This window comes from Leopardus geoffroyi, chromosome D3, assembly GCF_018350155.1.
Source record: "Leopardus geoffroyi isolate Oge1 chromosome D3, O.geoffroyi_Oge1_pat1.0, whole genome shotgun sequence".
Classification (NCBI taxonomy): Eukaryota; Metazoa; Chordata; class Mammalia; order Carnivora; family Felidae; genus Leopardus; species Leopardus geoffroyi.
This window is the reverse complement of record NC_059339.1, coordinates 67,111,897-67,127,921: the sequence shown is the minus strand read 5'-3', so window position 1 is coordinate 67,127,921 and position 16,025 is coordinate 67,111,897. Positions and strand designations below refer to the sequence as shown.

General features: G+C 41.1%; 1 protein-coding gene across 2 annotated transcripts in view; it reads left to right on the top strand.

The window, feature by feature from the left end:
• The window catches only part of SKOR2 (SKI family transcriptional corepressor 2), a 45,197-nt gene that overhangs the window by 24,787 nt on the left and 4,385 nt on the right, over positions 1-16,025 (top strand). For both annotated transcript variants that reach the window (XM_045457906.1, XM_045457907.1), the window contains 2 exons: positions 4,909-4,976; positions 14,685-14,750. In XM_045457906.1, the coding sequence (XP_045313862.1) occupies positions 4,909-4,976; positions 14,685-14,747 (131 nt within the window). In that variant the 3' untranslated portion in view covers positions 14,748-14,750. The remainder of the gene's footprint in view (positions 1-4,908; positions 4,977-14,684; positions 14,751-16,025) is intronic.

Below are 16,025 nucleotides of genomic sequence, written 5' to 3'. Positions count from 1 at the left end.
CACTTAACCGACTGAGCCACCCAGGAGCCCCAATCCTTTTTTTTTTTTTTTAAACAAAATGAAATATTCAGCACTCCATCTTTTACCCTCCCGTTTTTCACGTAACATGAGCCTCTTTCCATTACTACAAGTAAATGTACTTTTTTTTTAAACCTTTGCTTGTTTGAGTATAGTTGATACACAAAGTTACATTCATTTCAGATGTACACTCGTGATTCAACATGTCTGTATGTTATGCTATGCTCACCACAAGCATAGCTCCCACCAGTCACCGCATGATGCCATTACAGTATCGTTGACTATATTCCCCATGCTGTACCTTTGTCCCCGTGACTTATTCATTCCATGAGTGGAAGCCTGTGCCTCCTACTCTCCTTCACCCAGTTTGCCCATCCCCCACCCCTTCCCTTCCTGCCACCTTCAGTTCGTTCTCTGCACTTACGGGTCTGATTCTGCTTTTTGTTTGTTTGTCCATTCATTTGTTTTGTTTTTCAGATTCCACATATGAGTGGAATCATGTGGCATTTGTCTTTCGTCGTCTGATCTTGTTCACTTAGCATAACACCCCCGAGGTCTATCCGTGTTGTCGCAAGTGACAAAAAATTAAAATTAAATTAAAAAGTAAAAAAAAAAAAAAAACGCTCATCATTTTTTTATGGCTGCGTAACATTCCATTTTGTGTATATATAGCACGTCTTCTTTATGGATTCGTCTATTGATGGGCACTTAGTTTGCTTTCATATATTGGCTGTTCTAAATAACGCTGCAGTAAACATGGAGGTACGTGTCTCTTTGAATTTGTGTTTTTGTTTCCTTTGGGTACATACCCAGTCGTGGAATTATTGGATCCTATGGTATTTCTATTTTTAATTTTTGGAGGAACCTCCACGCTGTTTTCCACCGTGGCCGCGCCAATCTGCGTTTCCGTCAGCAGTGCACAAGGGTTCCTTTTTCTCCACGTCCTCGCCAACACTTGTCGTTTCTCGTGTTTTTGATGCTAGCCATTCTGACCGGAGTGAGGTGTAACCACATCTCATGGTGGTTTTGATATGCATTTCCCTCACGATGGGTGATACTGAGCATCTTTTCATGTGTTTGTTGGCCATCTGGATGGACAACCTAAAGGTCTCTTTAGATTCTCTGCCCATTTTTCATCAGATTTGTTTCTTTTGTTACGGAGTTGTATAAGTTCTTTATGTGTTTTGGATATTAACCCCTTATCGGATATGTCATTTGCAAATATTTTTCCCATCCAGCATGTGGCCTTTATGTTTTGTGGATGATTTCCTTCACTGTACAAAAGCTTTTTATTTTGATGTCGTCCCAGTAGTTTATTTTTGCTTTAGTTTCCCTTGCCTGAGGAGACATATCTAGAAAAATGTCGCTATGACTGATGTCGAAGAAATTACTGCCTGTGTTCTTGTCCTTATGGTTTTGGGCCTCACATTTAGGTCTTTAATACATTTTGAGTTTATAAATGTACTCCATGTTGGACGTTAAAGTTATCAAAGCTTTAGGTGATGGGTTTCGCCGTGGCTAAATCCGTACCCACATCTATGGCGATTCCCTCAGGATAAACTCTTGAAAGTCTTCCTGTGTTAAAGAATATGCACTTTTTCAAGCTCTTGATACGTAATGTCTATTTGCTCTCCAGAAAGGCTGTACTAAAAGGAACACCTTTTCTTTCAATCTCTGCTAACTTAAATGAAAAAAATAGTAGCTCGGGGCGCCTGGGTGGCTCAGTCGGTTGGGCGGCCGACTTCGGCTCAGGTCAAGATCTCGCGGTCCATGAGTTCGAGCCCCGCGTCGGGCTCTGTGCTGACAGCTCGGAGCCTGGAGCCTGTGTCAGGCTCCAGGCTTTCCGTGAGTTCGAGCCTCAGATTCTGTGTCTCCCTCTCTCTGACCCTCCCCCGTTCATGCTCTGTCTCTCTCTGTCTCAAAAATAAATAAACGTTAAAAAAAAATTAAAAAAAAAAAAAAAGAAAAAAATAGTAGCTCATACTGTTTTCTTTCATTGCTCGGCATGGTGAACATTTTTCATGTCTGCTTTCCATTTGTAGGTTTTGTGAATGCCCATCATATTCTCTTCTCAGTATTCTTATTAATCTCCATGAACCCTTTATATACTAAAATATTCTTTGCCACATCACACATATTCTTTTATTTGTGCCAATTAGCTTTGGATGTTGATTATGATCTTCTATGTTTTGAGGGTTCAATTTTTTTGTAGTTTATCGTCATACTGAAGTTTTAAATGTTTGTCTAATCAAATCTATCAATCTTTTCCTTTTTCAGTTTTTCTATCTTTGATACCCTTCCCCACCCAAGTTTTATAAAAATATTCACCATTTTTTCTGATACTTTAATGGCTTTTTTTTCATTTTATCTTTTTTTTAATGTTTATTTGTTTTTGAGAGAGACAGACAGACAGACAGAACACAAGTGGGAGAGGAGCAGAGAGAGAGAGGGAGACACAGAATCCGAAGCAGGCTCTGAGCTCTGAGCCATCAGCACAGAGCCTGATGCAAGGCTTGAACCCACAAACTGTGAGATCATGACCTGAGCCGAAGTTGGACGCTTAACTGACTGAGCCACCCAGGTGCCCCTTTTTTCATTTTATCTTAAAGAATTGTATTAAGTGTACCCTCCTAGAGCCATGAGCATGAGTTAAGTAAGGACTAAGTATGACCATTCCACTCTGAGTTGTCCTTATCATCTTCTGGGATCCCAGGGAGGTACCCTGGTCAGGTTTAGTGGGTGATGGGGTGCAGGGGTTTCCTCTACCCTCTGTGCTGCAACCAACTAAACCACCTGCTATTCCCCACTCCTCCTCCCTTGTCTTTCTATAAAACACTGTTCTTTACATCTCTGCTCAAGCATTTCCTCCGCCTTTACTCCCCAAGAGGATAAGGGCTTCTCCCTTGCCCCTTGCATTGTGCCACATACTTACCCCTATTACAATACCTTTCACATTAAATTGAGAGTAGGGAATGAGTCTTTTTAAAAAATATAAAAGGCAAAACTGTGGAGACAATAAAAGGTCAGTGGTTGCCAGGGGTAGGGTGGAGGAGAGGGATGAATAGGGAGAGCACAGAGGATTTTAGGACGGTGAAAATATTCTATATTTTCTCTGATATTATGCTGGTAGATATATGTCATTATATATTTGTCCAGATCCATAAAAGGTACAATACCAAAAGTGAACCCTAAGACAAACTACGGACTTTGGATGATGATGATGTGTCAGTGTGGGTCCATCCATTGTAACAAATGTCCCTCTCTGGTGAGGGTTGTTGATAATGAGGGAGGATATGCAGGTGTGGGGGCAGTGGGTAAATGGGAAGTCTCTGTACCTTCCCCTTAATTTTGTGGTGAACCTAAAACTGCTCTAAAAAAAAAACCCCAAGTATTAATTAATTGATGAATTAAATAACTAATTTTAAAAACATGCATGGGATAGGGAAGGAATTCAAATAATATAGAAAAGTAGAAGTCAAAAAAATTAAAAGGATCGTGTTTTTAATTTCCAAGTCCCCAGAACCTCACAAGAGGTAAAGGATTCATCATCTTGTAAACGTTGGGAAGCCATCATAGAGTTTTCAGCAGAAGGAAAGGGGATTTGCAGAGGGGGGGACCGGAGGCCAAGTGGTCAGTTGGGAAGCTACCCAGGGAAGAGGTGTCTGTGTTGGGGAGGTGACAATGGCAAAGGGAAGTGAGGATGGCATCAGACCGTAAAGGACTCACACACCAGTGGCTGCAGAGGTGAAGGGAAGAGCAGAGGAAAAGATGTGACAAAGTTTCTGGTTTCCCCAAACTGTTACCCTGACTATCCACAACAGATTCAATAGGAAATCTTGTGACGTTCTCATTGAAGGCAGAAAATGCTAAAGTTAGCTGGGCCCACGCTTTTAAAAGGATCACACGGAGGGGCGCCTGGGTGGCTCAGTCAGTTGAGCATCTGACTTCGGCTCAGGGCATGATCTTGCGGATCGTGGGTTCAGCGCCGTGTTGGGCTCTGAGCGGTCAGTGCGGAGCCCAGGGCCTGCTTCGGATTCTGTGTCTCCCTCTCTCTCTGCCCCTCCCCTGCTCCTGCTCTGTGTGTGTCTCTCTCTCAAAAATAAACATTAAAAAATTAAAAAAAATTTTTTTTAATAAATGAAAAGATCACATGGAGACGTTGCAACATGATACATGTTGGAAAGTCGTTTCCCAATAAAAATGATCAATATGAAGACTGGCAAAGATACTTTGCATAACGGTATCTCTGAAAGCTCCACCCCGATCCCTTTCTCGGATGGAGGCAAGGTCTGTAGAACTGCTCCCGGCCCACGGAGGACAAATAAGGCTGATGCAGGGTGAGAGAGTTTGCAGGTTTGCAGAGTCAGAGTATGTTTATTACTCTCTTGGGATTGAGGTGAGGCAGGCGTGGCTCACGGGCCTTTGTCTTAGCAGACAAGGGTCTGCCTTTCCTGTGACCCACCTAGATCTGAGGTTCACCCCCTCACTCACACTAGCCTTCTGTAGACAGTGGAAGCTGTTGATAACCTGTGACTGGCTTGAGTGCACAAAGCTGGAGAACATGACCGCACAGGCATTCTATTATATGCGAGGGATCATCTAGATGGGCCATGGGATACTGTGAACTATGAGATAGAGACCCTACCCCCTCAAAATTTTCTCTGTTCTCATTAGAGAGCCTTAAAAACATCCCTTCAAAAAGCCATGTGATATACTTTAAAAACACACACACACACACACACACACACACACACACACACAATACTTTCTAAAAATACCGAAAACGGAGAGGGGCTTCTCTGGCACCATCAGGAGCATTGTTCCTAAAATTACTAAAATAAGATTTTGCAACTTTGATTGATGTCTTTCTCTATTTCTCTCTCCTACCAGATAATTTCCAGGATCAGATGAAAAGGGAACTAGCCTACCGAGAAGAAATGGTGCAGCAATTACAAATCGTAAGATGATTTCTACTTAAAAATCAACCTGACTTGATGGGTTTGTTTGCAGACCACCCAGTGTGTAAGAAACTATTCACGTTTTTTTGCCGTGAAACCCTTTGGTCCACTTACCACTTACCTCTCAGCTGGTTTAGATGCTAATTACCAAAAGATTTACTTAGACACAGGATAAACAGATGTGTCAGTTCGTTTCCTCGAGATGTAACTACCTACCATGTGTTAATAGACAGATGTGTAAATTGTCTCTGTGGGTGAACCAGAGGTACCTGCACCGCCTCCCACTGTGCAAACTTGTGAGCACGGGGCGCCGGGATGCCCGAGAAGCTCCTGTCTTCTCTCTTCCTCTCCTTCCCTTACCCAGACCTAAGCCACACCCTTTGCTGCCAAGAGAACTTAGTATAAATACACTTAATCAATTAAAGTCACTTGAAGGGAAGTGTCTATTCATGTTTTCTGCCCATTTCTTCACTGGATTATTTGTTTTTCGGGTGTGGAGTTTGGTGAGTTCTTTATAGATTTTGGATACTAGCCCTTTGTCTGATATGTCATTTGCAACTATCTTTTCCCATTCCGTTGGTTGCCTTTTAGTTTTGTTAATTGTTTGCTTTGCAGCGTAGAAGCTTTTCATCTTCATGAGGTCCCAATAGTTCATTTTTGCTTTTAATTCCCTTGCCTTTGGAGATGTGTCAAGTAAGAAATTGCTGCGGCTGAGGTCAGAGAGGTTTTCGTGGATGGAACTGAAGAGTGTTATGTTAAGTGAAATAAGTCATACAGAGAAAGACAGATATCATATGTTTTCACTCTTATGTGGATCCTGAGAAACTTAACAGAAGACCATGGGGAGGGGGAGGAAAAAAAAAAGAGAGGGAGAGAGCCAAACCATAAGAGACTTTTAAAAACTGAGAATAAATTGAGGGTTGATGGGGGGTGGGAGGGAAGGGAAAGTGGGTGACAGGCATGGAGGAGGGTACCTGTTGGGATGAGCACTGGGTGTTGTATGGAAACCAATTTGACAACAAATTTCATATTAAAAGAAAAAAGAAAAAATAACAACAACAAAAAAATAAAGTCACTTGAAGGGTGATTCAAAGAAATGATTATTTCCAAATGAAGTGTGTTATTCACCCTCTCCTAATCATACCAAAAAGTGGACACTCAGTTGTATTTATGTGGAAACAGGGAAGCAGGACGGTGCCTGGTGAATAAACGTAGTGGGGTTTTTTGGATTTTTTTCATTCTGAATTCACCACCCTTCATCCCCACGCAGACAGATCTGGTATTAATCATTAGGGCTTTTATTTTATTTTTTTTTTTTTAATTTTTTTTTTCAACGTTTATTTATTTTTGGGACAGAGAGAGACAGAGCATGAATGGGGGAGGGGCAGAGAGAGAGGGAGACACAGAATCGGAAACAGGCTCCAGGCTCTGAGCCATCAGCCCAGAGCCCGACGCGGGGCTCGAACTCACGGACCGAGAGATCGTGACCTGGCTGAAGTCGGACGCTTAACCGACTGCGCCACCCAGGCGCCCCAATCATTAGGGCTTTTAAAACAGTGTCTCATACTCTCTCATTTTCCTGAGTACAGTGGGGACGATAATTTCTGCTCCATATTTGTAAGATATTTTTTAATCACCTGGATGGAGACATACACTGATCCTTAGTGGTATTCCCAGCATGACTATTATAATTGGGGTTGCTGGACGTTTTCTTTTTTTTTTTTTTAATTTTTTTAAATGTTTATTTATTTTCGAGACAGAGAGGGACAGAGCATGAATGGGGGAGGGTCAGAGAGAGGGAGACACAGAATCTGAAACAGGCTCCAGGCTCTGAACTGTCAGCACAGAGCCCGACGCGGGGCTCGAACTCACGGACCTCGAGATCACGACCTGAGCCAAAGTCGGACGCTTAACCGACTGAGCCACCCAGGTGCCCTGGTTGCTGGACGTTTCCGAGCTGCTCCCTGTTACCTGTATTTTATTAAGCATGTATCTACGTATATCCACCTGTCTTGTCTAGACAGCCAGGTATCTAGCTCTCTGTCAGGATAACTCAAGGAAGATAAGTATTAATATTTTCCTTCTGCATCAGAGAAATCATGCTTGTGTTAGTGGAGATTGCTTGGAGTCATTTTTTATCTTTTATTTATTTATTTTTAATTTGTTTAATGTTTACTTATTTTCAAGAGAGAGAGAGACAGAGCACGAGCAGGGGAGGGGCAGAGAGAGAGGGTGACAGAATCTGAAACAGACTGTCAGTACAGAGCCTGATGCAGTCCTCGAACTCAAGAACTGTAAGATCATGACCTGAGCCCAAGTCAGACATTCAACCCACTGAGCCACCCAGGTGCCCCTCGGAGTCATTTTTAAAGCCACCTTGTAATGCCTCCATTCTGGGGCTTTGTTAAAAGTGCTGTTTGTACTCTTAGACCATTCCCACTGGTCTTCATTGACCTCAATGGCCAGTTAACATTTCTCTGTTCTGAATGTCACCTCAATGTAAGATACCTCTTAAACAGGACTTTTCTTCTGCTTTTGTTTTTGTTTGTGTTTGGTTTGTTTGCACTTAAAGTCATGGGAGGGGGGGAGTGCAGAAGGCTTTTTCTCAATTGATTGATTACTAAGCCCCCAAAGGGTTAAAAAAAATGTATCTACTGTTCTTAGCTTTTGATACCTAGATAATAAGAGCTATTGATTACTTGCTGTGACTATTCTAATTGTTTTCTTTGTCCAAAAGAAGAATTTTTTTAATATTTTATTTTTAAGTAATCTCTATACCCAACGTGGGACTCAAACTCCCAACCCCAAGATCAAGAATCTCACACTCGACCAACCAAACCAGCCAGGCACCCCTATATAAAGGAAGAATTTAAACAAATAATTGGAGACAGAAGGATATAAAATTTTCAGACCTTACTGATTCTACATATCACTTTCTGACTCTTAAAAACTGCCACGCATACAACCAAAAATTTGTGATTTTAGAGTGGTTGCGTATAGCAATATGGGCTTTAGAAGAGGGAGTAGGCATTTATTTCAGTGCCCCTATTTAAGGTCAGTTATATAGCTTGAATGTCTTACTTTTCTTTGACATTAGGTTTCCTTAGTAAAAGAGGAAATGATACTGCATCCATGTAGTAAACAGTATTGATAGCAGAAAAAATGTCTTGTGTCTTTTGAGATATTTGGTGCATGCAAGGGATAAATTGGTATTACTAAGCGTTTTTATTACACTATATTGCAAAATATTTTATCATCATATATTCATTTATGTAGACAAGTGTTATTAATTCAGATTTCTCTAGATAGTAAATTATTCCTGGTCACAAATTAAATTCCTTGGGAGAAGCTAGACATTTTTCCCCCCAGCCCTGTAGGTACCATATAATTTCTGAAATCCGCAAAACCACATCCAGGCTGACAACATGAAACAGGTGAAATAGATGTGATTTGTCCCTCCCACTTCTTCTCTTGGGTCCCCTGCCTTAATATGGGGAGGGTCTTCATGCAGCCTCTAGTACCTATCATCCGATGGCTATCATAAACATTTGCTGAATGAATCACCACCCAGGGATGACCCCTGACTCAACTCTGATACTCCCATAGAGTGGTCTTCTTAATTCTTTTCCAAATTTCCCTGGCTCGTTCCTGATTTCCTCGAACTGTCTTTTGTGCTAAGAAACTACTACTAAAACGACTAAAGAAAGCCATAGTGGTGAATTATGAGGTGTTCCCGTATTACTGCACTGTCCTTGTGACTAACAGACACAGGCTGGCAGGTCTGCAAACTTCAATTCAAGACTACTCCCATATAGTCCATTAAGTGTCAGCTCCTCATCCAAAGGAATTCGGAAGCTCCAACCTGTGCCCTGATAGGAATATAGTAAGTAAGGCACAGGTGCCTAATAAACATGAAATGCCCGTGCAAGTTATCAAATGCTCTGCCAGTATGAGTAATAAATTTCATAGCATGCCTCTTCTCAAAGCAGTACCTCTAATAGTGGGACTATTCAAGTCCTGATGCCTAGATATATTTTTGTGCAAGAAGGACCTGGCTTCACATTATACCATCTGCTTTGGAATTGAGGCAGCAGACTCCAATTCACCTGAACAGAAATTTATCAAATCCCTTATTCAGCTTGTTTTATTTGCTAAAGTATGTGGGGGGTAATGTCCTGAGAGACTTCGATCTAAAGATTTTCAAGAAGTTGCTAGATATCTGGGGCGCCTGGGTGGCGCAGTCGGTTAAGCGTCCGACTTCAGCCAGGTCACGATCTCGCGGTCCGTGAGTTCGAGCCCCGCGTCGGGCTCTGGGCTGATGGCTCAGAGCCTGGAGCCTGTTTCCGATTCTGTGTCTCCCTCTCTCTCTGCCCCTCCCCTGTTCATGCTCTGTCTCTCTCTGTCCCAAAAATAAATAAACGTTGAAAAAAAAAATTAAAAAAAAAAAAAGAAGTTGCTAGATATCATAATTTTTGACTTTCTCAGTAGTTTTAGTTGAATGATCTAATTCATCAGTAAATATGGTTACATGCTTTGCTTCCTGAGAATAGAGCATTTCACTCAAAATTATTATTTTACATTTAAACTATTTTATATTTAAAGCTTACAGAGCATATATGACAGAATAGTCATTTGCCTGCAGAATAGGCTTTTTTTTTTCCTTTAGATGACATAAAAACCCATCCTATCCTGCAATCATGGAGAATTCAAATATATTAAAACCATCATATTTTGTAACAATTCCCATAGACCCACAGTGCATTTATTCTATGCTGTTACGCAGTGTTCTTATTCAAAAGATTTTATCGAAAGCATCTTGGGTATCATTGCTGTAGAAAGAAAACTTATGAATTTCTTTGGCTCCTGCATTTTTAGATTCTCTGCTGACTGCGATTTCTGCACCATTGCTTCCTTTTTCAGTTTGTTAAATGCAAAGGTGTAATGACTACGGAGTCAAATAATTGACTCTATTTGTACACTTATAAATGAATGTGCGTTTATCTCAATGTGAGATTTAAAGCCTACGCAGTTTGTTTAACATTTATACATGGGCAACACGCTAATTTTTTTTTAATTGCTTAAAATTAGAGTCTATAAGTACTTCACACAGTTTGCAGTAAAGTCTTCCACGCCTGCCCTGGGTTTTCAAATGTTTAAAGTGTTTTCCTTACTAAGCCAGAGTTAGCTGTACAAGCAAAGAAATAGATTCTTCTCACTATGAACCAAATACAAAAGTTCCAAAACTTGACAAGCTCGTGAAAATCTTAGTTTGTATTATAGCACAAAGGAAAAAAAAAATCTCATTCACAAATGGATTGTGACTCAAGGAAAAGTTGGTTCAATTTTGAAAACAAAACCCATCGTGCTGTACAGTTAAGAAGAAGATGAAAAAGCTAAGACTATATTGTATATCAATTAGATCTCAATTTTTAAAAATTAAAAAAAGAAGCTGAAGGTGTTTTACTCAGTGTATCACCTTTTGATTAAGGTTTTTCAAGGACTGGAATATAATATAATTTACACATCATGATGCCTTGGTAACTTTTTTTTTCATTGATAATTTGGCAACAATTTTCTTTCAAGCCAGTGCATCTGTATAGAAGTTACTACTACTGTAAGTTTGTTGAAGACATACTCTTCTTTAGTCAGAGTTCTCGAAGGACCTTGCGCAGCTGCAGAAGAGAGCCTGTGATAAAAGGCTAGATCCAGATTCACATCCTTTGAACTTGCTAGATTGCTACCAAGAGGCGCGTAGATGGAGAAAATGTGCTAGTCTCGAAGTGCCCTCTGCTGTTTTATCCAGAATGCTGCACTCACACACAGCAGGGGAAACTTGGTCTCAAAGTTCTTCATTAAAAGCCTCAATTAAAATAATGCTCAATCGATAGATTTAGTACTAATGTTTCGTTCACTGTGGACTTGTAAAAAAGCAGTTTACAACTTCCTGTTGCTGGGAGCACAGAGCTTCCTTGCAGGGAAAGGAGCGAGGTCTTGACTGCTGCTGGAGGGGCCCTCCCTCCTTGGCAAGGGCACAGCTCTTCAGTGATACAGTCTTTCCTTGGAGGTTGTCCAGGATTCATTAGGATGGGAACTTGTCCAGACTTCTAATGTCTCAACCCAGAGAGTTTTTAAAAATATGTCCTATGTATTTTTTTTTTAAAGGTAGGTAATACAGTTACTGTTTGGCACTATATTCATAGGAAAAGATCCCTAGGCCACTAGAGGATTTTGGTTTTGTGGCTAAATATGCAAGAAAAGGAGGTCCCTGCAAGTCAGAGGACTGGATGCTGCCTTAACATTCCCCAGCAGCAGACCAGACTTTGACTACAGTGGGTCCTTTCCCCATTACTGATCGATTGCCATGCATCCTGACCAGGCAATCACTTGTTCCTTGGTTATGTGGCCTTCTCCTCATTCTCCTTTTGACATGTTAACCCACCTGAATGTCTGAGCTCAGGCTAATTCTTTCTTGGCACAAACTAGGAAGTTATCTTTCTTGGTAAGACCCCAGACTTTTGATAGACTCGTGCCAACTAGGTGACTAATTTAGAACTTATTATATAGCTTTGAGAGACTTTTTTTTTCCATGAAAATCTTGGTGATTTCTAAGCTGGTCAAAATGGATGGCCCGCCTGGATGGCTCAGTTAGTTAAGCACTGACTTCCGTCATGATCTCACAGTTCACGAGTTCCAAGCCCCGCGTCAGGCTCTGTGCTGACAGCTCAGGGCCTGGAGTCTGCTTCAGATTCTGTGTCTCCCTCTCTCTCTGTCCCACCCCTACTTGTCCTCTCTCTCTCTCTCTGTCTCTCAAAAATCAATAAACGTTAAAAAAAATAGTAAGCTGGTCAAAATGGAAAGAAAGTGTTTGTAAGTTCCAGAACAGGAAACGTAATGGAATAATTAGCTCAAACGGAGCCTCCAGGAGCATGAGCTCCCAAATTGGGGAGTGTTTGCAGAAGTCTCTGTGAATCAAGTATTGCATTTCATGGAATCCAAAGCACTGTCAGTTGTAAGAGACACCATTACTTGATGTATCACAAGAAAAGAAACTTTCAACTATTATTCCAAGATACCATCGATTATAAGACACCTAATTTCAGAGACATTAAAACATGAGGGGGGAAAAAGTACATTTTAGAATTGATGAAATAGGGTAATTCCCACGAACAGTTGGGCCACATGGCACTATATTCTTTGTTGTTCATGACTTAGGACCTACCATTAAAAATACATGATTTTCAGCTCACAACCTCATGCACTTTTTGCCTTTGTTTTTGTTTGGCTTTTATTTCACTTGGTTTTAACAACATAAATGCAACGATGTTTGAGTGTGGGTAATTCTTCAAACGGATTTAAATTCCAGTCTGTAGATTTGGGAATCAAATGTGCATATATGGAAACATCCCTTTTTTCCTAAGCTTTTTTTTTTTTTTTTTTTTCCCCTCAGCATCCCACCTTAATGAAATGCTACATTGTTTCTGGGGTAAAAGGAAGGAAGGAAAAAAGCATTCTGACTTAGATATGAAAGCAGTGTCCTTCCCACAGTTTTCTTAGGGTTAGGATGAGTAGTTTATCGGCTTTGATGAGGCGGTGGGCCCCTGGCGATGTTAACTTGCAGTAGGGCCTGGGATGGAACAGGACGGATCACTTTCTCAGTCACTGTGGTACCGGAGTCTTGATGTCGAGGACTGTCTCTAAATGTGAGCGTGACACAAGCACATTGTATTAGGTAATTCCTCTTGCCCCGAGGTTTACATCATTTCTAATTGTTATCCTAACTACTAGAATTCCATTCAAGGCTCCGTTATATCATGCACAGAAAGAGAGAGGCAATCCCTGTGTTTGGCATGTCGCAGCAAACGCTGTGATGGGGAACGTGCATCTCTGTTGAGAGCAGATGTAGTATGATGCCCAGTGAGAAGAAGAGGTAACTAGAGTAGGTCCCTATGTGACTGCTCTTGTCGTCATCCGGCTCATCGCAGCTCATGTCCTCAAATATGAGGTTGGTACTCAAATATGAAGGCCATAAGGGCACTTCATTCATGCTGTCTGTGCTCTTGATCAGATATGTGGCTATCGGAACCATCCATGTTGTGCCTGTGTATCAAAAGAGTGAGATGGTTATGTTAGTCCTCTCTCTTTTTTGCCACTAAGAAGGCTATTCAGGGGCGCCTGGGTGGCTCAGTCGGTTAAGCCTCCGACTTCAGCTCAGGTCACGATCTCACGGTCCGTGAGTTCGAGCCCCGCGTCGGGCTCTGGGCTGATGGCTCGGAGCCTGGAGCCTGCTTCCTATTCTGTGTCTCCCTCTCTCTCTGCCCCTCCCCCGTTCATGCTCTGTCTCTCTCTGTCTCAAAAATAAATAAACGTTAAAAAAAAAATTAAAAAAAAAAAAGGCTATTCAGCTGACCAGTTATTATGGCATAGTGGTTCCAATATGATTGGGACCATATTAGTCACTCACAGATTCATAGTCTCTTCCCACTAGAAAAGGCTTATATTTGTGGATGGGGGATCAGGAGAACAAAACACAGATATGCCGGAAACATGGAGAGCGTATGTACCAGTATTCAAAAACATTGCTGAATCGGATGAAAACAGTTTTATTTCCCTCACTGCTTTTACATCACAGCCATATTTCATGTTATATTCTAGAAAGCTGAATATGTGTTTCTTTAAATGCATGAGAGATGCAAATCTCTAGAGTCCTGAGTCTTACAATGATGAAGGTAAGTAACATAATGATAGACTACCTTCACTGGGGTTAATGGAAAGGTAAATCTAAATAAGATATGCAGTCCAATTTTAGCCATTCAGATTTTCTAATGAAAAGTAACGTATCAAATGGGATAGGCTTTCATTTGAAGTCCCAGTACTGAAAAGTACTTTTCAAGTTTATCCAGGTAGTATTCTCAAGGGTTGTATTTTCCACTCAGTGCAATTATTTCTGATGCTTCTTAGTAGTTATTGGGAAATTACCCAGAGTAATGATTTGTGTTTAGTTAGTTCATCTTATTTTTGTGATTTATAATGATAGCATAGTCGGTCACTGTAATTAAATGAAAGATGGCATTGAACTAGTTTGTAATCACATCCTTGTCTCTTTACTTTGGACATACATTATAACATCATAACTTAGTTTTCATACCTAAATAAAAAAATAACAGTACCATATTATTTAATGAAAACTAAAAAAAAAAACAAAAAACACTTCTTAAGGTGAAATGTCATATACTGACCTCAGAGACTAGCTCTAGCAAGAGTCTACTGTGATCACTGGTTGTCCTTGATATGCTTTTTAACAGGCCTTAGGAATTGCTATGTCCCAGAAGCTCCATGCTATTGCCGATCGGATGGAGACCTTTTCTCCTTAGGGAGGGATTTACTGGCATTCAAATTTCTAGGCATGATGAAAGGTCTCCACTATGCACCTGTCTTCGAATTTAGTTTCTCTGGAGACACAGGGTGGCTCAGTAGGTTCAGGGTCCGACTTCAGTTCAGGTGATGATCTCGCAGCTCGAGAATGTGCCCCGCATAGGACTCTGTGCTGACACCTCGGAGCCCGGAGCCTGCTTCAGATTCTGTGTTTCCATCTCTCTCTCTCTGCCCCTCCCCCACTCATGCTCTTTCTCTTTCTCGAGAATAAACATTAAAAAAAATTTTTTTTTAATTGAGCTCATCTGGACAGCTTTGCCTGTTTTTATCTTACAGATCCCCTATGCAGCAAGCTTGATCAGGAAAGAAAAGCTTGGTGCCCATCTCAGCAAAAGCTAAAAGGTAAGCTTACCAGAAGAAAGAGATTTTCCTGAATTCTGAATTATTACTCAGCTATGTTCTTTATTGATGTTTTCGACATAGCCCAAGGGATTAGTAAAGTTGCATCCTGTGTTTCAGCCAATATACTGATGAACTCCGTTATGCCTGGGCATGGGACTTCCTAAGCCAGTGGCTATGTACATTTTGTAGATTCCCTGGAAAATTCCTAAAAGTAACAAAAGTCTGTACTCAGTCTGCAGAAGCGATCTTTGTTCTGTTTTGAGGTGTTCTGCTGTCTGCAGTTCTCCCTAACAGCCTGAGTATTGCCCCTCTGCAGGAAAGTGGAGTGTCCTCAATCATGTTTACTGTGTCTCATCTTCTCTGCCTCTCCTTTGCTTGTAAAAGCCTTCCCGAGATCTGGCTTTCAGTGAGCTACTGACAGACGGTGATGTGAACAATTGCAGGCAACACAGACCTTGGAGAACGTCTTCTGTAGGAAGAGTCATTCATTCCTTCCCTAAACCAATCACTGTTTCTCTAGAGTTGAAGCCAAGTTCAAGGTCACATCCCTGGCAACAATTTGAAAAACAAACATTCCAGGCTTCTAAGGAAGACAGTAAAAGTTCATTGACTATATTCAGAACATACCTAAACATTTCAAAAGCAACTTTTTGCTTATGCAGAAGACATATATAATTGTTAGAATTGAAGGGATGTCAAAACTAGGCTTGCTGTTCCTGTGACAATACATTAGGATGACCTAACAACTGGAATTGCTAAATCAGGGAAAAACTCAGATGTCAGAGGGAGCATTTGTAAGTGCTCATGGCCAACTAGGATTGTGGTCATTTATCAGTGTGACCCATTCCTATCAGAATCATTCTTCCCCATCCTTCCCTCTGGAACTTCCCTCTGGAATATTTCCAACTTAATAGAATCTATTGGCAAAAAGAATTCTGTACAACGCGGGTGTGTGGTTTCTGTTCTTCCCTTCATGCCTCTTTTCTGCATATCACAAGCCTCCTCTGTCCTTGTACAAATGACAATCCCACGTCTTGTCATCATCTTTATTAGTGATAATCTTCAGAATTTGTCTTAAATAATGATGATTATGTCACTCATATTTCATCAGGAGCTCAAAACTATTTCCAAGACAGTCTCTCATTCATATGCTTTCCCTTCATTTTACACACAAGAAACTGAGGTACGGAGAAGAGAGATGTGACATTTTATGTCCACGTTGCAAAGCTGCGAAGAGATCCCAGGGCTCCTGACTTTAGATTCAGTGCCCACTTG